The sequence below is a fragment of the Takifugu flavidus genome, chromosome 18 (genome assembly GCF_003711565.1).
Source record: "Takifugu flavidus isolate HTHZ2018 chromosome 18, ASM371156v2, whole genome shotgun sequence".
NCBI classification, from domain to species: domain Eukaryota; kingdom Metazoa; phylum Chordata; class Actinopteri; order Tetraodontiformes; family Tetraodontidae; genus Takifugu; species Takifugu flavidus.
This window is the reverse complement of record NC_079537.1, coordinates 4,406,534-4,428,744: the sequence shown is the minus strand read 5'-3', so window position 1 is coordinate 4,428,744 and position 22,211 is coordinate 4,406,534. Positions and strand designations below refer to the sequence as shown.

Here is a 22,211-nt window from a genome sequence, read left to right as displayed (position 1 = left end):
TTTTCTGCTGTTATTAAATGAATAGTCTAAATATAATAAGTAACATTCATTCTAGTGAATTTCCACACTTATATAATACCTTTTCAGTTAATGCGGAGACTGCAGCAGAGCTGACATGCCCTCATTAGATTTTCAAAAGATTTGTATTTTATTGATCTTTAAATTAGAATGACTAAGCAGCCTTAAGCAGTTGAGTAGTGAAACACAAATGTATCTTAAATATTTTCTTGTCGTGGGCTGATGCGGTGGAGTTTGTGTGGAACTGCATGTTGCAGATTGAACAAAACCAATGCCCACAACGCCACCTTAGGACTTTCACCTAAAGAGCAGTTACCTTCTTGGGGGTTTTCCAAAGACCACCCATGCACTGGTAAATGCACAAATGAGTACAGGCACAATGCACTGTCCTGTCTACATGCAGTTTGATGTAGCTCAGGGCAGCTGCTTAGAAAGAGGCCAGGAACACCACACCAAACTGGAGTTCACCATCACACAGGGACAACACAGCTTTGCCAGATTGTGTCCAACCAAAATGCTGAGGTGTATAAACAGGTCTCATCACTGGTTCCAAATCAGCTGCACCAGGTGTCATCAGGGGCATGCCACTCACCTGCCAGGACACCATGGCAAAACCATGACTGGGGACAAAGGAGAGAAATGCAACAGACACGCACATACCCGTTAACCATCCGGTTACATTGGGATGTGCACGATAAAGTAAACATATTAGAGGAAGTGAATTCTGGCACACAGCTTTTGGCTACATCACTGAATAATTTTCAGTAATGAAAATGTCTAAACGATGCAAATGCGTTGTAGAAATAGCAGCGCATAAATTGACGCATTTAAATAATGCTCAGTATCGTTGATAGCTGTATTTGATTTTAAAAAAAACAAACTTTATTACACATTTAAAGCAGAATTGCAGAGACATAAAAAACAACAGAATTGATTCTCTGTAAATCTTTGTAAAACAACCGAGCTCGAGATTTTGACTTTGGCCTGTGGAAAATTTTGCAATTTTCTTCCTTCATCAAATAAAAAAAGTTGGCAAAACAACAAACTAATTAAAGTATAATTGTAGGAATGTCACTGGCGATTTTTTCACTCGTCAGCAAACAAGATAATTTCGCCTGCCCTCTTTATTATTATTTTTTGGGGGTTAACTATAGGTTGGTTTGATTTACTCCGAAGCATTCGCCGTCTGTCGAGTCATCTTGTGAGTGTGGATTTAACCTGGAGGCTGTGGAGGGCGTGCCGCCGGGGGGTCCTTCGCTACAAATCAAACGACACCCACAAGAGCGCTCGGCTGTGTGGGCGTTTCCGAGCGAGTCCTCGCAGTTTCCTTCGCCCTCATTGGTTACCAACAAATGGGGTTCGTGTGAACCGGGAAGAGGAGGGGGGCTGTGGTCGGCCCCACCACGACCTAAACAGCACCAGAGGGGGAGAGGAGAGCCGAAGCATAACCCACTGAGGCAGCAACAGCGTCGCAGACCCCTCTCCGCCTACATGGGCTCGACGGCTAGCTAGTTTAGCATCGTCCGACTACGCCGCTCCGCCTCTCCTGTTGCCGGGGATCCCGGCTTGTTACCGCCGCGTTTCCCTCTCCGTCCACCGCCAGTGCTGCCTCCCCTTACCGGCTTCAAAATGATGAAGTTTCGATTTCGTCGGCAGGGTACAGACCCGCAGAGAGAGAAGATTAAACAGGAGCTATTTGCCTTCAACAAGGTAAAGTAACGGAACGCAGCGAGCGGACTCTTCTTCTTCTTCTCCAAACTATCTCATTAACGGGGCTGCTTTAATTAGAACACTCTGTGGTAATTAGCGCGGTGATGTTCTGCTTTTCCTCCGCCTGCTTCCAGCTAAACTAACTGCTGCAGCACCCAGTTTCACCGCTTTGCTGATGAGCGATTTCACAGTATATTAATTGGTTCTCACAGAAATGAGCCCCCCCGTTTAAGAGGAACCACGCAGGCACCCCCCCCCCCCCCAAAAAAAAAGAAAGAAGAAAGGTGCTTGTGCAGACCCGTGGGTGCTGGTATTAGGCGCCAGCAACAGATGAAGCCACTGATTGCGACCAATATTTAGTTTAATGTCGATCAATAAATGCCTGCCACGATGGTGATACTTGTCAGGACTCAAATCCTCTTGGACTTCCGTTGATATGAAGCATGTTGGGTGGTAATCCTCAGAATTTGGGATTATTGGATGACCATCTTGTTGACACACTTGACTGATGGTATTTATAGGGATCTAGATTGAGCTCCCCCATGGCCTTGAACCAGTCCAGGGGGGCCACCGGTCATAAAAGAGGACCAAGAGCTGATTTTTGGCTCATTTAAGCCCCGCGTCTGTTTCAAAATGGAGAAACTACCAGGCCGTAGTTGATAACCATACAGGTTAACTGGGGTCTTATAAATACTTGAACCTGGCAAAAGAAACCTTGTTGAAATCTTTATTTATTTTTTTACTGTTGTTTATACATGCATGCATTCTGCGCCGTGTTTTATTATAGGGTCATTTCAGTTTCATGTCATAGCAGAAAGAAATGAGTGACAGCGGTAGCAGCGCTGGTTGGTAGATGCCAACAAAACAAGATGGCGAGGGCTGTTCAGGGAATTGACATGGGAAAAAAAGGCCTGACTTTGGTTTGAATGATCTGTAATCAACCCCCCACACATCCAAACAATAGGTTATCAATCGGTTGTTTAGGTTAACAATCGGAACAGCAGTAAGTTAAGTGTGATTCCCTCTTAGCTGTGCTAGTTTGGTTTTGTATGTATGACTCAAATGAAATGGAATATTTTTGACTCTAAAGGGGGAAAAACCCTCCCTGAGCAAAATGTTTAAGTGTTAATGCAGGTATAGGTTTGGGGATGAAAGGACTCATGGATTCCTTCAAGTCTTGTTCTAGACATTGCCAGAACCCAGACGTAATTTACAAATATCCCATAAAGGTGGGAAATCTTTTAAGCGTTGTATGTGGAAAAGTCTTTGTATTGTAAAAATTGAGTCTTTGACTGAAACCGTGCTACAGAAATGTGACGGGTGTGTATAAGCGCTACTGGCAGTAGCACTTTTGAACGTGTCTTGCGCACGTTGAAGCACTCGTGCACCACGATCAAGGTCAACAAAGCATTTTGTTGCGAAATCGCGAGGCCTTGTTGAAGGTGTGACACCGGCTGCTGCTGAGGTGGTCTCACTGCAAATGTCTTTCAGGACTCCTTGATTAGATAGTTGACAAACCTTTAACCCCCCTCACACACACACACATGCATACAGACGGAGCCTTTAAAGTCGTCGTCTACCGGGTCTTTTTTTCCTCTGTAGATTTAAATATTTTCCCAGCTGTCTCACCGTCTCCTGATACAGACAGAGAGACTTTAATTCCATTTATTAAAGCCTTAAATTCTGCTGCTGCTGATAGTTTTCTAAGAATATTCCTCTAGCGTCATTAAAGAGGTCCTTCTCTTCTGCTCCCTAAAAGCTCTGGATGGATTTACACGCGGAGCAGAGCTTTAAGGAAATGAGCGGACTTATCAGAGCTGGGGTGAATCCTTTTCTGGTGTTGTCTGTTAATCTTTCTGTCTGTCTCGCTCATTGTCCCAGACGGTGGAGCATGGATTCCCTCACCAGCCCAGTGCTTTGGCCTTTGACCCCAAACTGCAACTTATGGCCATCGGGACAAAGTCGGGAGCCATCAAAGTGTATCCTTTTTTCAAAATCATCACCGCGTTCTTGCACGGGTCCCCCAAAACCTCAAAGACAAGTAAGTGTTAAAATCCACCAGTTCAATGTGTGCAGCAGCTGCAAGAGCAGAAAGTCTTCACTTCCTGTTTTGTAAGACCTTTTGGTGTGGTGCTTTTGTTGCTCTGTACATCAGCTCTGCAGCTGCATTGTTGTCTTGCTCTATTGGGAGCTGAGCCTTTTGCACGTCTGTTCTATTCTCTTTGAAAGGTTTTGTTCTTCATTACGAGGGTTCGTTTCTCGGCCAGGTGCTGCCGCTTCTTAAAACGGCCGTCATTTAATAACAAGGCTCCTGCTGATGTATGCGTTTAGAGCAATTTATGCCAGGCGTATAGTTCTTACTGGTGGTTTTCTTTCTCTCGTGATGATGCTGCACTCCACGGACGTCAGGGAAATCGCCATCAGATGTATCCGCAGCAAAACTGTCTGTATAACGTTGCTCGGCGAGCACGGCACGCTGCTGTTTCAGCCGTCTCTTGAAGTTGCAGCATCTGCACCACAGAGCGAAGGAGTGAACAACCTGACAGTAGTGCTTTAGAGAAAGGTGATGCTGCGTGTGCGAGTCAACTTTGCACACATCGGTCTGATTTCTATTCTTTTTTTGGCCTTTGTTAGAAGTTTTAAAGGGAATTATTAAAGCCGCTGTCACATGCATCAATATTCGTTGACTGATTTTTGGATCCTGAGTGAACCAATATCTGCTCGATGCCCCTGATATTTCTGAGCTTTGACCCTCTGTGAGAGTCCCACTGGAAGCGGTTTTAATCTAGACTCTAGATTAAAAGGCCTTCCAGTGGGACTCTACATTCTACAGTGTGCGTCACCGATCACACCGATAAAACAGGTCTTATTCTTTCACTGGACTTACCATATGATCCTTTTAAAGCTTGCAGGTTACAGGCAGCCTGAGACAAAACTATTGCAGAGCGAGATGACTCTGGCTGAACAAAGCTGTGCTGGAAATGAAAGCTGGCCTCTTCACAGCAAAACCATAATTTGGGTTTGAGCATCAGTTGTGTCAAAGCTCCCGGCAGCTCAGCGGCTTTTGCCTTTTTGTGTGACACTGACATGTTAATGCACAGTCCCGTCTCTCCTGTCACGATACGGCGAAGATTCTTCACTGCCCTGATATAACTTGCTGTTGTTGCTGGTCGTTTTTGGAAAATGAGCCTGTTTTTAAGCGTCAGATGCTCGCCTGCCTTTGCAGCAATGCTGCTTTTGCATGATTGGAATTGGCAGCAGAAGCAGAAGTAGGACTCAGAAAAGTAAACAGTCCCGTGTCTGAGTCTGAGCCTGTGTCGGTAATGACTGTTTATGGCTGCTTCGTCTGTACGTGCACATTTATCAGCGCGCGATGGGAGGCCGGCCGCGGCCCCGCGCTGATGCATCAGACTGGAGAATCGAGTCTTTGAGCTGCAGCTCTCGGGGAGAGCGACTGGCGGTGCCAGGCACTTGCACCTCAGAGTGAGCCGGCTGGATGGAAGGAGAAACGGAGGGAGGGGGGGGAATGAAGATAAAGCAAGGCGTCAAGGATAAGGGTGTGTGAAAGAAATGGAAAAGTAGAGGAAAATCACTCTGCTGGGCCATACCTGCTTTTAGCGAGGTGGCCGATAGCAAAAACTCGGGCTAGTTTTTCCTGCTGTTTAACCTGATTCCAGCTGTTGTTGTTGGAATTTCATTGGAAAGCAGGACACGCGTTGATATAACAAGAGTTCAGGCAACGAAGCAGTGTAGTATTTAGACTGATGAATACGTGTGTCAGATTCTGATGGATACATTCCTTGGGCAAACTCCTGGTTTCTGCTGATGAAGTCAGGAGACGTTACTGATTCATGCACGTCACAGCAGCGTCGTCCATCTTGGGGATCAAGGACAACAAACACAGCAGAAAAATAAAAAAAAATCAGGTTTTGTCTGATTCTGATCTTTTCAACTAATGCATTTAATGGAACGTAGCCCAGCGTGGTATTAGCCAATCTTTTGAAAAAGAAAGAGCATTAGGCTAAGTAATCAGAGTTGATTTACTCGGCGTTTGACAGGAAAATTGCCAAATTTGTTGATGGCATTTCCACATTGTTTAAACCTCTGTTTAGATTTCTTTGTCCTTCTGCAAACTATTGCTCGTGTTTCTCACTTGATCTGTCCCATTTCTCCTTCCCCTCTCTTTCTTTCTCGCTCCGTGTTTATAAAGGGAGAGTCGTATTACGCCCTTAGAGTTTCTCAATCAACCGCAGATTGGGGCTCAGAGAGGGAAGGGGACAATGTGCTGTGTGGGATTTTCTTTCTGTGTATGTTGAGAGAGTTCATGTGTGGGGGTGGTGGGGTAATTCTTGAGGAGTCTGTCTCCTGTCCAAGAATGCATGTTGGCCTGCCCTGGGTTAACCCTCCCTGCATGTGTGTGTGTTTGCAGATGGTGTGAGTAAGAGCCTTGTTGCAGAGCCCTGTCTCAATAAAGGAAGCTTTTGAATGGGTTTCCAAGACAACCAGCACAGTTGCTCAGGATGAGATGTGCTCGCAGACAGGAGAGAATTAAAAGTCTGCAGCTCGTTGGTTTAAAAAATGCACCAGAAACGGGCGCAAATGTCAGGAAGCAGCGCGTGTGAGGCACCTGTTGGGGAGTCTCCTGTGGGGATCAAACCAACGTACGTGCTGAATCACACTCAACCTGAAGTTTGGATATCAATGATGCTGCAACCGAGGGACGAGCTAATATTGACACAGGGCAGATCTGGCGTCTTTGTCATGCCAGGCCACATCAGCTCTGACCAGGTGACCCACCTTGTTTGCTGACGTGACATTGCACTTAAGCCTGTCCTGCACTTTGCTTAGTCATTGTGGATGACGTGCAATATTTAAACCCAAAACAACAGATGGTTGTTTTTTCTCTTCTCTGCACTGCCATGACATCTGCACCCTGATTGCAAAATGTGGAGAAATTTCCAATTGTTTATGCATCCATGAAATCCACATTGTTTTGGAGTTTGTGGTTAAAAAGAGTCATTTCTCCCGTTGCCTGTTTGTGGGAGAAGAGTTCCTTTTAGCTGTCTCACCACTACTTTACTGGCTGTTTTATTGCCAGATTCTCTCTTAACAAGTCAGCTTTACTCTCAGCTGCCAGGACTGGGGACAGACACGATATGCTCTTTTTCTTTTTGTGTGGAATGGATCGATCCGTTTGAGGTACATTTCGAATCAACCTTGAACAATCCTCCCACCGTTACCTCTTCATCAAGCACACATTCTGTTCTCTCAGTTGTCTCACGGTCATAAATGGAACATCAAATTGTCTTCAGCTGTAGTTTCATCACACTTTTTGAGTTTTTATCGCTTGTTCCCCAAACTGTAACTTTTGTCTGAAACATGTTTCATCTGTTATCTTTGGCTCATTCAACCCCCGTTAATCTGTCCCGTTCTGTGCACCCCCCCCTCTCACCCCTCAGTTACGTTTGATGAAGAGACTCACTGTGTTGGTACCAAGTGGGAACAATGCGTGAGCAACTACTCAATTGTTAAAGTGCTTTTATTGACTTTAAATGAACTGTAATCTGGATCACAGAAACAGATTTGAACACAGAAGTCAAGCGCCGGGACAAGTGAGCGTGTGGTCAGAGGAAGGGCGACTACACATACAAACCGGTGGAAAGCCCAACTTTGTGGGCGCTGTCGCTGGTTTGATCGCTGTTATGTTAAGTGTGTCTGTGGAGTGTGCGCACCCTGATGGAGCGGGGAAGAGGTGGGAGGTGAATCTCGTTGGTTTAGAGGATGCAAATGAGACGGAATTGTTTTTCTAGCGGGTGGGTGGAGTTGTTTGGCTTGTCTTGCTCTCCACTGCCTTCTGCCAGAGGTCGGAGGCCCAGCAGCCTATGGGTGTGATGCAGCGCATGTTCAGGGAACGAAAAAGCGACGCAGCCAAAACCAATTTGTTTCACTCAGAAAGTTTTCTTTTTAAAAACAAGTCCTTTCTGCATCTGTGGTTAACTGCTACATCTCCCCCCTCGAATCTGGTCACCCCTCCTTCCTGTCTGTGCATATCCTCTGTTGCATTAGTGTGTGTCCGAGGGTGTGCGGGCTGTTGCCTGTGTGTCCGCATGGAGGACAATACCTTCTGTTTGTCTGTATTCAGACCGTGAAATCGCTTTATCCCTGCTAACGCTGTCTCTCTGCATCACCAGGCAATTGTGTGTGTGTGTGTGTGAGTGTGTGTGTGTGTGTGTGGGAGAGGGAGAGAAGAAGATAGCGAGTCAATGATTATAAGTCTGTGCAGGCCTCCATTGTCTGTATTCAAAATTCCCTTTGAGCAATGCATTCTATGTGCTGCTCCATGCACAATAATGGGGCTGATGATTGGTTTCCCTCCCTTGATGAGCACATTTAGACACAGTCAGCATTCAACAGGCTGTTTGAAGTTTCCGAGCCCCGTTAAGCTCTCTGCAACCTGTGTAACGCTCGAAATCACGTTACAGCAGTAGACGGGAACATTTGGAAAATGTGATCTACTTGCTGATTCAACATTCCTTCTTGCAATAGAATCTTACCAGTGTCTTTAACAGTTTTATTTTTAATTGCGACAATCTGTCACATGTATTATTTTATTTTAGCTTTCCTCTAATGCTGGTTAGCACAGCAGCTTTGTTGAAAGCTAAAATGTGACATCTACTGTATTGTAATCCAGTGCCCCTCCACCACACTCCTCTAATGAGGTTACTACAATAGAGACTGGTCTACAGCTGTCTCCCCACTGGTGACGTCAGCTTTGGGAATCCCTCCACCAGCTGTCCTTTGAAGTCAGCACGACCAGGAAGCGTTTGGGTGCGGTGCCCAGCATCAGTTTTCAGTGGGATGCAGTCAAGGCCTCCATCCTGCAACAGTTGTTTTTCAGTTAACTGCATTTGAAGGTATGACGAGGTTTGAAACTGGAGAGGGGAGGGTTAGGGTAGGGGGTCTGCATACCAGTCAAGTGTAAAGCCTCTGACATGGTCGCTAACATGCGTGGTTGTTTTTCTCCCCATGCCCCGGCAGCTTATTCTGCTCAGGCATCTCAGATTTGTGGGTGATGCGGTGTGGAGTCACGGCGATTAAGATGAGGTCATTATTTCTTACCTGGGGCGCACGCAAACCACTTATAAGCATGAAATGAGTTCTTCGCCGTGAAAAGTTGGACGGGTTGTGTCTTAAGATGGAGAGAAACTGGAAAGCAAAGGCGTCGCGGCTGCCAAAATGAGTTTGGCGCATAAACCTGTGCTGCCCTAATTTTTACAGCTTATTTTTGGAAACGATTTCCAAATTTCCTTCTATTCCTTTTGCCGTGTGCAGTTACTTTCCTCTCTTGCCTCTCTGTTTGTCTGAACTGTTGGTTCATGAACCCTGAGCCAATGTTCACCTCACACCTCCAATACTGTGGCGAATTCAGCCCAGAGTCTGGAAGTGACACCCCTGAAAGAAGGCGAGTATAAAACCCAGCGTGGCATGTTTGGGGATTTATAGATGGAAATGAGACAGAAGGGGTTGGAGGAAGAAGAGGGCAGGTATGGTTATCTGAGCTTGGGAATCAAAGAAGAACGCTGAGGAGCTTTGCCAAGAACCACAGGAGGGAACAGAGCCAAGAAACGACTGGGCTGAAGAATGCTTGGTATCGGGTCCATAGGATCTCCTCAACGAAGACGGGCGGGTTCAGCAGATGGGGAAAGGTGGTCAGAGCCAATAAACAAGGCTGTGAAAAACAGTGGAAAGTGGAGAAATTGGTCTCCTGCTGCTTTCTTGGAGGGAAAAAAACAGGAGTTGAGAGTGGTTATATAGAGGAAGTAACAGAGGTAAAGATGCACATTTGAAAGTCGTTTTTCATATGATTTGATGCGCAAATGGGAGGATATTTAATGCGTCTACTTAGAGGATTTATCTCTATTCAGCCCAAATAAACCCATATGATATAAAACAGCTTGTGACAGACATACAGAGAGTCTAACACACACACACACACACACACACACACACCACACACACACACACACACACACACACACACACACACCACACACACACACACACACACACACACTCTCCCGTAAATTTCAGCATTTTTATTCCACATTCCAACTAGCTTACGTAACCAGTCTGCTTAACTGTCTCGTGTGTGCCGGTTTTTGTAGCTGCCAGCTTGTGTTTATGCTAATTTATAGTTTGGACCAGTATAACCTACTGGTGTCTGAGGCGTCGCAGTTCTCGGCGGTGGCTTTTATTTTATCAGCTCAGCCTCATTTACTGGACTAACAAAGGCAGAACTCTGTTAAGATTGCTGGTGATTACACACACACACACACACACACACACACACACACACACACACACACACACACACACACACACAGAGTGGTGGTTTTGGCTATCTGCGTCATCTGGTGTTGGTAATTGCTGTGAGCTCTGAGCTTTGCTGGGATGCACTAATTTCTGCTCTACTTTTACAGCTCATCTGTCTTTTTCTTCAGCTTTTACAGCCCAGAACAACCAGTTTAAGTCATCTTGTGTTCTGTGCGACCCAGGAGTTTCGTGAAAGCAAAACTGCTCTGAGATCATTTCAGTCTGGCTTCTTTTTAGTGTGTCCTGATCTCTGTTCAGTTTGTGTCCCAATAGCGGCCTTTTATGTTGTATTTGAATCTCAACGGACACATCAACACCAGTGTGTGCTCATATGTGAAACATTCATGTGGGAGAGTAAGGGGACCATGGAATCTATGTTTCTTTGATGAACATTGGTGGTTAAATCCCCTGTGTTGTGAGTTTCCTTAACTGGACTCCTGCAGCTATGGGGTGCCTGGAGTGGAGTTTACAGGCCTGCACAAAGACACCACTGCTGTCACACAGATCCACTTCCTGCCTGGACAGGTAAGCTCCACGTTGGCTGATGTTTAAAAAATGGCGGAGAACCAAGCTGATGTGGTCATCCTGTGCGATGCTGGAAAGGGCCGCTTGCTGTCACTACTGGATGACAACACGATTCATCTGTGGGAGCTGGTAGCAGGCGCCCCCCGAGAGGTGGGAGGTGAAAAGCGAGACAGTGGAGTCTGTCTGCAGGAAGTGAGCAGCTACACCCTCCCTGGAAGGCCGGGCATTGAGAGCTGCAGGTAAAGCAGGGCTCTTTGAACATGTCTTCTACTTTACTCAGACTCGCCGACATCAGTAAACCTTCTTATCCTTCTATTCTTTGTTCTGGCAGGTTGGAATTAGTGATGATATTGCTGTAATCACACTTTGTTTGCCCTCTCAGTGCCACGCGGGTGACTGTCCTCCACTTACTGAGATCATGTGACCTGCTCTGCATTGGAACAGAGGGAGGCGGAGTGTATTTTCTAGAATTGCCTCTTCTCTCTCTGAAAGATGGCGACACACTCCTCCAGGATCAGGTCGTGCAGAGGTGAGACCCTCCTGGAAATGACTGCATAAACTGTACTTAACTTGATGCTTACAACTCTGACCATAATTGGGTCTTCAATGTCAGCTCTTGATGGCATTAAACACTTGAGTTTGGTCCACTCCCGGCTCCAATCCCATTAAAGACGATCAAAGGCACAAAGAGACATCATTGACATGAATGAAGATGGTTTATGAATGAGAAAATTGAAAGAGTTTTGTGTGAAAAGTACAGCAAATGCAACTTTTATGAAACAACCTTTTTTACCGCCTTTCTTATTTTATTTAGATTTTAAACAGTTTAGTAGTGCCTGTGTGGATAAATTGTATACAACAACTGGGTGGGGTGTTGCACAGGTATTTTATATTTTTTAATACAGCCTCCCTGCCTGCAGTATTACAGAGCCACCAATGTGCTGCTTCTTTATTCCCTCTTTGATAACCAAAGCCCTTTATTAACTAGGCTTGTTTAAGGAAGTGTGCAGTACTGTGGCCTAGCAAGCACCCTGATAAGGTTTGTGTGTACGGTATGTGTGCAAAGGATGGAAGTTTTTAGACACTGATGCTTTGTATCGGCTGCCAAAACACAGAGTTCCGGTTGGGGAGGCATTTCAGATGAATCTCACGCACACGCACACACACACACACACACACACACCACACACACACACACACACAGGCTCATCATCAGGACTCTGTAGCAGGATGCTGGATTCCCTAAAAATACTCATGACAGACACAATGGAATGCTTTGTTGGGAATGTTTCTGCCCCCTGTGCTTCCGGAGAGGATCTTCCTCAGTAACTGCTACCAACGCAGTCAGAATTGTGTGTGTGTGTGTGTGTATGGCAGACTTTCTGTTTATCACTAATCTTTTGCTGCACCATCAGTAGCAGGGAGCCTTCTCCTCCCACTGTATAAGTCTTTTCTGTATTCTCTCCTTCTAGTCCTCATTTCCCGTCTTCACCCCTTTCCACAATTAGGGAATCCTCTAACATCTCCAGGGTGTGTCCTGCTCTACATTCCTAGAGATTCCTCTGCTCCCTTAGAGGATTGTTGTAGTCAGGGGTGATGCTGATTTCACCGCAGGCCAAATACAGGCTGAAGAATATTATTTTAGTTTGTTCTGGTGTCTAAGTTGCAGTCTGTATTTTAGATATCTTAGCTATATTTTCAGATCTATTTGCACCTTTAGGAAACTTATAGTAAGGGAGATTTGTGAGATCCCCAAGAACTAGTGGTCAAATCTAATGTTGAAGATTATATTCAAGATCATCCTGCTTTTGTGGTCTGTTAAAAGGCAGATTCCTTTGCCTCCTAAATTCACACCTTTTTATATGGAGACATGTAACTTATGGCATGTTAGTTTGAAAATGTGCTGCAGATGTTGGCTAAAAAGACGATGATTTCTGTTCTGCTAGCCTGCCAGATGATTACAGATGTGGGAAATCCCTGGGGCCAGTGGAATCTATTCAGGAACACCCGCAGCAGCCAGGGAAAATTCTGATCGGCTATAGCCGCGGCCTGGTGATCCTGTGGGCTCCGAGCACTCGCCAAGCTGAGCAGCTCTTCCTGGGCAAGCAGGCAAGCCATTTTATATTGTTTGTTGTGCCAAAATATTTTAATATTACAAAAGTTTTTTTTTTAATAAAGCCTGTCTACAAGCTACTCTTCTTTCACTCTTTCTGTCTGTCTCTGTGTAGCAGCTGGAGAGTCTGGTGTGGGAACGCTCTGGAAACCTGTTTGTGAGTTCCCATAATGACGGAGGCTACTGTGTATGGACGGTTACCAGTGGAAACGGCTGTAGTGCCCAGCCATCTACAACCATCCCATATGGTGAGAAATGCAAACACGCACGTCTGTATCAAAGTTTTTCTCTAGCTAATGCTCGCTCAGCGCACCAGGACGACTGATAAAGTCAGATTTATAGATTTATTTGCTTTGTTTTTGCTGATTCGGTCAAAAATGTTTGGTGCCGTTGAGACTATGTCCTCGTCATCTGTGTCCTAAGACCTGCTTTCAAAATCCTGATCTGGTCTGCACCACATGTGACCACATTTCTTTTGTCAAAGGGATCATAAATTATTAGGGTTAAGTAATCATTCCATTTCTTTCAGCCTTTGGCTGTTTCTCTCTGCCTCCACCTGTTATTTGCCCTTTCTGTGTGTCCGCCTGTCTCTGGTGTTTGTTAAATTGGACTATGTTAATGTTAACTTAGCTTAATGTCAACACGTGCTTCACCTTTGCACCCATGTCTGTTGCCGTCATCCCTCATCTTAGTGTACTGGCTTTTGTCCAAAAACCTTTCTCATCATGGTGGCGGACAGCTGCAAGCATGAAGATCCCAGTCCTTCTATTATGAGGACACACGCTTAGAAGTCGAACCAGCTTCTTGTACAATTGCAACATCCAGTTGTCACTTTTGAAACTAAAGTGCAACCTCATTATGCAAACACAAATAGCTTTGAGGCAAGTTGAACAAGTGGCCCAAAAGTGGAAAAGCAGCATAAATTATCCATGAAATCGACCTGTTATTACTGTGAGAATGAGTTAAATGGTGTAGATTACAGCTAATGGAGCCAAAGCTTTAAGTCTCATAATCATGTTTTCTCCTTCTTTTGCCTCCCTTGGCACAAAAGCTTTCTGGAGGCTTTTAATGGCTTTAGTCTGACCACAGCCCCTGATGTTTTGTGGTTATTTATCACAGGTCCATTTCCCTGTAAGGCCATCAATAAGATTCTGTGGCGGACCACACAGACGGGGTGAGTGGGTTAACTTTCCTACGGAATGTTTGAGTCCCAGTGACAATAAAACTTCTGTCTGATTTCATCACATCTCTCATCAGTGTTTGTCTTTTCCAGTTCATTATGTTAATATATTTAAGCTATAGAGCTGCAGAAACACTGGGAACCAACGTGAATAAGAGCTCTGTGTTTTGTTCCAGTTCTCCTGTGTTGTTATATAGCGGAGGGATGCCAAGAGCCAGTTACGGTGACCGCCACTGTCTAACAGTGCAGCAGGACAAGACCCACGTCACTCTCGACTTCACATCTCGGGTCATCGACTTCTTCACTGTTCACAACATAGAGCAGGAGAAAGGTGAGAAGCTTGATGCAAGCTTATGGATTTCTTACTGTGGAATGAATTTCATTCCCTTTTCTCCTGTCTTCTTCAGAGTTTGATGAGGCGTCTGCGTTGGTGGTGTTATTGGAAGAGGAGCTTGTTGTGATCGACCTCCAGACCCCCGGGTGGCCCACTCTGCCCACCCCCTACCTTGCCCCTCTTCACTCCTCGGCCATTACCTGCTCCTTCCACATCTCCAGTGTCCCTCCCAAACTCTGGGAGAGACTGGTGAATGCTGGCAAGGCCCAACAGGGTCACCAGCAAACACACAGGGTGAGGAGCACACATGGAGGATGCTACTGCACAGGCGGGCTGCTCTCTGGATACAAAAACTCTTGAGATTGTGCACAGTTGTGCCAAGGATTCTTCTTTTACTCAGTCACAGGAAATCTAAGATATGTGGTGTGATTAGCTAAATCACAGAACCCTAAATGGATTAGAGCCAACACCCCGACTGCTTAAATGTAGTGTCATAACCAGATTTGTCTCTGACATGATTGACTTCACAATCCTGTGAAATATTTTATTTCCAATGAGTCACGCTGATGCAGTAAACTACCAACAGGATGGCAGCTCAAACAAGTTTCTAGAGCGACCGTCAGTGTGTCCCCCAGATGCAGACTGTTCATTTGATTGATTAATGGATAAAAAAAATGATTAAAATCTCTCCCTTTACTGAATAACATTTCGCCCTCTTGGTTTGTGCAGACTTGGCCCATATGTGGAGGGAAAAACCTGGCGCCTCCCTCCAAACAGCACGAGCTCCTCTTGACAGGGTACGTGCACGCTCACAACACACATCCCTAGTACAGGAACACACAGACTGTGACCTCAGTGCAGGTGGATCTAGTTTTCATTCCACAAATATGGCAAACATCTGCCGCTCTCTAGCAAGAGTCGGATGCCTAAAAGCCAATCGAAGATGTTTTTTTGATTTTCATTTCCGATTAGAACCAGGTGGAAATCATCACCCTGGTTCTGCTGGTGTCCTGAAATTCCTTCATATCTGACAGCAATAAAGGGATCGTGGGAGTTAACAAGTAACAGTTATATGAAGTATTTAAATATGATATGAAACAAAGTGATTATTGGCTATAACAAACAGGGAAGTTATTTGGATATTGTTTTGTATGGGATGGCTTCATGAATTCTTGGGCAGAAATGCTTCGATTATCATGGATTTCTGTGTCGTCTTTATTTTATTTATTTTTTAATTTGCAGACACGAGGACGGCACCGTGCGTTTCTGGGATGCATCGGGTGTTGCCCTTACTCCTATCTACAAACTCAGCACAGCTAATGTATTCCATACCGACTGTGACCCCTGCGACGACCCCCCCGACCCAAGTGACGATCCTGACATGCAGCAGGAAGAGGAGTGGCCTCCGTTCAGAAAGGCGAGTTCTGAGCAAGAGGAAAATATGTGTATAATCACCTTTGGCTACGTTTGAACCAAAATGGGCTGCCTGCAGCTGTTGGCAGAGGACGGCAGCCAAGTCGCTGCGCTGTCAACGTCCTTCTGGACGTGTTTGATCCACAATGCCGATAGGAATAGAATCGGATTGAATGCTGTGCCTCTCTGCCCCCGTGGAGAGGAGGCCCATGATCGTATTTTACCAGCTGTGGGAATAAAAACAATCTAGAGTCAGCCAGTCGGTCCTTTAACGGTACATCTGTGGCCTAATTTTCTCATCTGGTTATTTTCAAGTATCGTGTTTTGAGACGGGCACACCCCTCTGTTCCTGCTTGACCCTGAAGGACCCACAGTATGATTCTGATTTACAGGCCTGTTTTCTGCAAAGAATTACATTTTAAATGAAGTGCTTTAGCATCAAGGGAGTCTGTCAGGCTCTTGTAAATCGCTGACAGGAAGATGAGTCACAAAGCAAAAGCCTTGGAAGGATATTGAACTGGGCTGGATGACAATGAGGAACTTAGTTGAATTATGGATAACACATACTGTAGTTGGGCAAAGACAAATGATATCAAATGTGATTACAGCTGCCTTTTGCTGGTTTTCTTCCCGTCTCTGCCGTTCGCATACTTCCCTCACCTACTCTCACATCTCCGGTGGCAACAGAGCTGCACTTTTAGGAATGTGGCCCTCATGATGAAGTGGGATGAAGAGCCTTTCCCTTTTTTTCCCCTCACTAATGAAAACCAGACCCATCAGCCCACTTTCTCACTGCATGTATGTGAATTTACCATCTTGTTTTGCCAAGACACAAGTCCCACGTGATAAGGCTTTCTAATTAAATACCTACTGTGTGTGTGACAGATTAATGCACATGTTTTACTGAAGGGAGAAAGCGCTACTGTCCTGGTTTCAACCACAAACTAGCGAAAGAGATGCTCACATAAGCACAATTTAACAGTGGTCTCCCCAATTAAATCACAAACCTTTAGAAGAAACACGTACAGTGATGTGTTTTAATGTTTGTTTTCCAGCGTAACACCACTTTGTGTGTGTTTCTGCATAGGTGGGCTGTTTTGATCCATACAGCGATGATCCCAGACTGGGCATCCAGAAGATCAGCCTTTGCAAATACAGCAACAAGCTAGTGGTAGCTGGGACCGCCGGACAGGTAAAGGTGTTCACGCCCTCAAGCCCTTTGTGTCAGGTTTTCCTCATGCCCTGACATGAAAACAAGTTCTTAAATGCGTCCAGGTGATAGTTCTGGGTTTGAATGAGGAGCGCTCCGACCACTCTGTGGAGGTGTCGGTGGTCGACCTGCTGCAGGACCGGGAGGGCTTCACCTGGAAGGGCCATGACAGACTGGAGCCCCGCCTGAAGCCCGCCCCGTTTCCTCCAGGCTTCCAGCCACAGGCGCTGGTGCAGTGCCTGCCCCCGGCATCGGTTACAGCCGTCGCCTTGCACGCCGAGTGGAACCTGATCTCCTTCGGGACGAGTCACGGATTTGGCCTGTTTGACTACCATAAACGAAACGCTGTTTTGGCCAGGTTGTTAACTTGAGCTCATTTTTTGTGCATGTGTACAAATCAAAGTGGAATGTATTGGATTTTATTGAATTTATTAGGTTCAACAAAACAGATACATCATGTTGTTGTGCTCTCATTAGGTGTACGCTGCACCCTAATGACTCCCTGGCAATGGAGGGTCCTCTGTCCAGAGTCAAGTCTTTGAAAAAGTCCTTAAGGCAGAGCTTCAGACGCATCCGTAAAAGCAGGGTTTCGGGGAAGAAGCGCACCATTACGACACCCACCAGCAAGGTGAGTGAGGTATTTTACGCATACGATCTAAATACTCTTGCATGTCTGAATTGTGCTTGTGTCTGTCTTGTGGTTCGGTGCTCAGGTCCAAGAGGCCAATGCTGCCTTAGCGGAACAGGAGGACGTGGCTCCGGTACAGCGAAGGATCGAGCCTCGCTCGGCAGACGATTCCCTGTCCGGCGTCGTCCGATGTCTCTGCTTCGCCGACACCTTTCTGCGTGACGGTGTGCCCCCCCGTCGCGTCTCTTCTGCTTCAGCCGCTTTGTTCCCCTTTGCTAACAATAACGCTCGTCGCACCTCCAGGTACTCACCACGGGCCCACGTTATGGGCAGGCACCAACTCGGGCAGCGTGTACGCCTACGCGCTGGAGGTGCCCGGCGTGGGTTCTGGGCGGGCTTCTGAGCGCGGGGGAGCAGGCGATGGCAGCGCCTGCGTGGAGGCGCTGCTGGGTAAGGAGATCCAGCTGATGCACAGGGCCCCCGTAGTGTCGATCTGCGTGCTGGACGGTCGGGGGAAGCCTTTGCCCGATCCGTACGAAGCGTCTCAGGACCTCGCCATCGCCCCAGATATGACCAACGCTCACTCTGTCCTCATCGCTTCAGAGGAACAATTGAAGGTCAGGAGGACTTCTTGTGATGGCGGTTAAAGTCCCAACCTGGGTAAAGAAAATGCCTTTAACTGGTAAGATCTCCCCGTAGGTGTTCTCTCTTCCCAAAGTGAGCGCCAAGACTAAATTCAAGCTCACAGCGCACGAAGGGTGTCGGGTGAGGAAGGTGGCCGTGGTTTTGTTCTGCTCCACAGCTCAGGAAGACTACAGTGAACACACACTGGTCTGTCTGACCAACCTGGGGGACCTCCACCTCTTTAATGTGCCTGGCCTTCGACCACAGGCGGGTTTTGAATGAATTTCCCAGGGCTTTTAAAATTGTGCTCCCATTAGCCCAGAAGGACGGATTTCCTTGACACCTTCCACCTGTTCCCTCTGCACCCATAGGTGCGCTACAGCTGCATCCGCAAAGAAGATATCAGCGGCATCGCGTCCTGCGTCTTCACTAAAAACGGGCAGGGTGAGGAAACGTGTCCACACTGAATATTTCTAATGTTCCGGCCACGTCCAGATGGAGCATTCAGAGTTTTGCTCTGTGCACACAGGGTTTTACCTGATTTCTCCCTCTGAGTACGAGAGGTTCTCCCTGTCCGCCAAAGTCCTCACGGCGCCGCTGTGCTCCGTTCAGCTGGACCGGCTGTTGGAGGCCAGGTAACACATTGCCTTTATTGCATTTCCCTTCAATTTTCCTCAACAAATATCACCTGTGTGAATACAGTGAAGATATGGAGCAGAAGAAGTTGTTCGATTAAACTAATATTGTGTCAGTTGCATGTTAATTCAAATGTAAAATGTGTCAAATGCGTCCGTTCTTCGGTAACAGTGGAGTAAACGCTCCACTGTGGCTCCTCCTCGTTGCCGTGCAGTATTTTCCAGGCCTGTAGGTGGTCCTGGAAACCACTAAACCCACCGTTCGTAATGCCCTCCCACCAGCTCCAGGCTCTCGGGGGCATTTACAACGTGGAGGCAAAGAAATGCTGTGATAGTTTTACTCTAAATTCCATCCGTGGCCAAAACAAACGCTGTGCTCTCGTGTCTCCTTCAGCGACGGTACGACTCTGCAGGCCAACGGAACCCACAAGAACCAGATGGGCCAGGCTGAGGGTATGTGCACACACACACACACACACACACACACACACACACACACACTCTCCCCCTGCCTTTTGTTCCGCGTCTTCACACTCTTTTCTCTCCGAACCTCTTAAACTGTGAACAGGCCTTGTCAGGGTCCCCCTCTGGTCTCCACGGCAACCATTCAGTACGCCCCAGTTGACTCTCCTCTCCAGCACCTTGTTCCCTGTCACAATGTTTGTTGTGGAGACCAAATTAGCGTTTGGTGAACTTTTTCTCTTCTTTCAAAACCTTTGAAAATGCAGAATGAGAACATTTCCACTCCCAAACACAGATTCAGATTAAACAGCAGCTTGTTTGATGTAACACGAGTTGTTATTTTTGCCTGTTATGGATACGGAAAAATTGGAACCCCAAAACAGTTGCGCTGTGGAACCTAAAGTTAGTAAAATGCTCCATAAAGTTGGCAAGTAGCCCATTTACAGAACCCATATTTAAACAGTGTGGTGGTGGTGGGGGGGAGCAAACATGTGGAAGATGGATTCATTGAATCATCTAAGCGAGTCATCGATGGGTGTGATAAAGTCTTTGCTTGGGTTTCATCCTCCCTTTGATCTTGAGGGGAAAAGACTGGAAGCTAATTAGATTCCACAGGCTGTCAATCCTTCAGAAGTTAAACAGACGTTGGGACTCTGCCTCTGCAGGGCAATCTGAGGAGGCTCCCCACGCCCTGTCCTCTCCAACTGTGGACGCCCCGCTGGACTCCCCCCTCAGTTGTGCTGATCTCACCCTGGACTCCACTGGAGACCTGACGATGGAGGACGTCAGGGATTTCCTAACGTAGGCCTTTATTCCCGCGCAGCCTTTGAACAATAAAGTATAATTAACCTATAATTAACACGTGGTGCGGTCTTCAGGACCGTGGACGAGGTGGAGAACAACCTGAAGAACATTAAAGAGGAGGAAGGACACCCCCCCGGGATCCTCATTAACTGAACAGGTGAGAGACGTAAACACACAAACACGGTTCAGGTGCTGCGCTGCACATTCTTGGCTGAAAGAACACAAACACAGCACACACACACACACACACACACATACACACACCTGTTTCTAATGGAGCGGGTCCAGAGCGTGAAAACATCAAAGACTTCTTCAGCAGTAGCTGCATTCCTGCGACACTGTTCTCCCTCTTCAAACCCTGCTCTTTATGGATTTATTACATTGATCTGTTTCTTTATGCCACAACATTTATGCTCAAGAATAAAGATCATCAAAGCTGCGTGACGGCACCGTCAGTGGGGACATTCCTATACTGGACGGTTAACGGGTTTGACTGGTTGTTACTTTCTAAATCTGTGACACCTTTTAATCTGCTCCCTTTCCTGGTGATTTATGTTGTCCTGTTTTACCGTTCAGATCTAGTTTAAAGCACTTTTTCCACTTCAGTTTTTCTCTGAAGTTGTGACATTTATGTTTTTTTGCCCCCCCCCCTCCTCACGCCTTCCCAACATCCTCACAGTATTACAGTGAGGGGCTCAGGTGGTCTGGATGGATTTGAGTGCTGGACCACGAACATCTCCCATCAGCCCACTGTGCAGCCCCCCCCCCCCCATCATCAGCACCCTGCACTCTCACAGTCAGCCTGGCACAAACTAGGAAGAAAGTCTAAAACGACCCAGCAGCAGAGACTCTGGCTCCGGCTCCTCATCTACACCCGTAACTAACCTGACGTCGTCTCCCACCGTGCACAAGGTGGCGTCCGCAGGGGTCTCACTGTGACCCCCACCCATCTAGAAACTGGATCCAGCAGCCCCATCTCCTCCTCCGGCGATTCCATGGATACCCTCAGGAGAGAGCTGCTGCAGACTTGCCCCTGTTTTTGTATTTCTGTCCACAGTTTTGCGGCGGAATCCTGTCTGTAGCTCATTCGCCATGGAGCTGGATTCTTCTGCACGTTGCTCATCAGAGAGGACGAGAGGAGCGCCCACGGGCACGTGGCCGTGCATGGGTGCACACGAGCGCCCAGACCCGAAGACACTTATGAAGGAAGGTACTGACGGGGGTTTAGGTCACAAAGGTCTTATTTTGGCAGGTGTGAGGGGACCAGAAGGGGTGAAGGTGGAACAGTGTATTTAGATCTAGAGCAAATTCTATTTTTGACACTTTTGAGATGCCTTTATATGTGAATACTGCGACGTGACCTGGAGGTGCAATGGCACGATTCTCTCATTGAGTTCATTTAATCATGATCATACAGATTTATTCCGCTCTTTCTCTTCTAAATAAAATGAGGCTCAATGAACTGAATAAGGGGAGGGATATTAAGGTGATCATGGGTTGATGTTTAAATCATCTGACAATGAAAGAATCCTTCTGATGGGACTCAGGGACGTGTGGTAAGGAAAGCAAAGTCGGCCAGATTGCTCATGTACTGTCACGATGGGAAATAGGGATGAGATGGCTTTGATCGCCGGTGTTTTTAACACTTTTTATTAAAATGTTTTACTGTGTAAAAACAAACAAAACTCTCTAAATATCTATTATTAGGGTTTATAGGGGACAGGTTTATAAGAACAAGCCAAGGTTGGAAGAATAAAAGTATAAAAGGGATGTCAGTCTTATGTCATGTAGCTCAGCCAGTAGAGGTCATGATAATACCATTTTTTTTAAGTGTTTTTTTTTGGTGCTCTGGTTGACACGGAATTAACTCTTTCTTGCTACGCTGGCACGATTTACCTTTTTGTTTTTAACGGCAGATGCGATTTTGTTTTTACCACATCGTTTTGTGTTGTGTGTAGACTCTTAATCAGATCATTTAGTTCTTTGGATGATGAAAATTGTGAATGTTAATAAAATGATTTACTCTTCATCATCTCAACTGTCTGTAGTAAATAACCTTTTGACTCGTCTGCTTACTATAAAATCTAAATCCTGTTAATAAAAACGATTCCTTACGTGGATGACTCCCCAAATATCGATTTTGTTATTGAGCAATAAGCTCTGGAGTTGTAAACACGGCAAA

At 46.3% G+C, this 22,211-nt stretch overlaps 1 protein-coding gene across 1 annotated transcript; it reads left to right on the top strand.

Moving 5' to 3' along the window:
• The first annotated feature begins 1,369 nt into the window (after positions 1 to 1,369).
• On the top strand, positions 1,370 to 22,149 carry llgl1 (LLGL scribble cell polarity complex component 1). Its single transcript, XM_057014020.1, has 24 exons — positions 1,370 to 1,728; positions 3,610 to 3,707; positions 10,545 to 10,626; positions 10,705 to 10,865; positions 11,009 to 11,155; positions 12,573 to 12,735; positions 12,855 to 12,987; positions 13,859 to 13,913; positions 14,096 to 14,250; positions 14,327 to 14,547; positions 14,983 to 15,050; positions 15,496 to 15,670; positions 16,754 to 16,858; positions 16,942 to 17,234; positions 17,354 to 17,504; positions 17,590 to 17,728; positions 17,808 to 18,121; positions 18,204 to 18,395; positions 18,500 to 18,572; positions 18,658 to 18,763; positions 19,158 to 19,216; positions 19,891 to 20,026; positions 20,104 to 20,186; positions 20,709 to 22,149. Exons 1-23 carry the CDS (start codon positions 1,648 to 1,650, stop codon positions 20,180 to 20,182), a joined length of 3,186 nt encoding a protein of 1,061 aa, XP_056870000.1. The 5' UTR covers positions 1,370 to 1,647; the 3' UTR covers positions 20,183 to 20,186; positions 20,709 to 22,149.
• Positions 22,150 to 22,211: the final 62 nt, after the last annotated feature.

Excerpts from the sequence above, each read along its gene's own strand:
- llgl1 (XM_057014020.1), top strand. The coding sequence starts at position 1,648 with ATGATGAAGTTTCGATTTCGTCGGCAGGGTACAGACCCGCAGAGAGAG. Across the intron at positions 12,988-13,858 it reads ATCTACAACCATCCCATATG|GTCCATTTCCCTGTAAGGCC; the intron begins GTGAGAAATGCA and ends TATTTATCACAG. Across the intron at positions 20,027-20,103 it reads GACGTCAGGGATTTCCTAAC|GACCGTGGACGAGGTGGAGA; the intron begins GTAGGCCTTTAT and ends TGCGGTCTTCAG.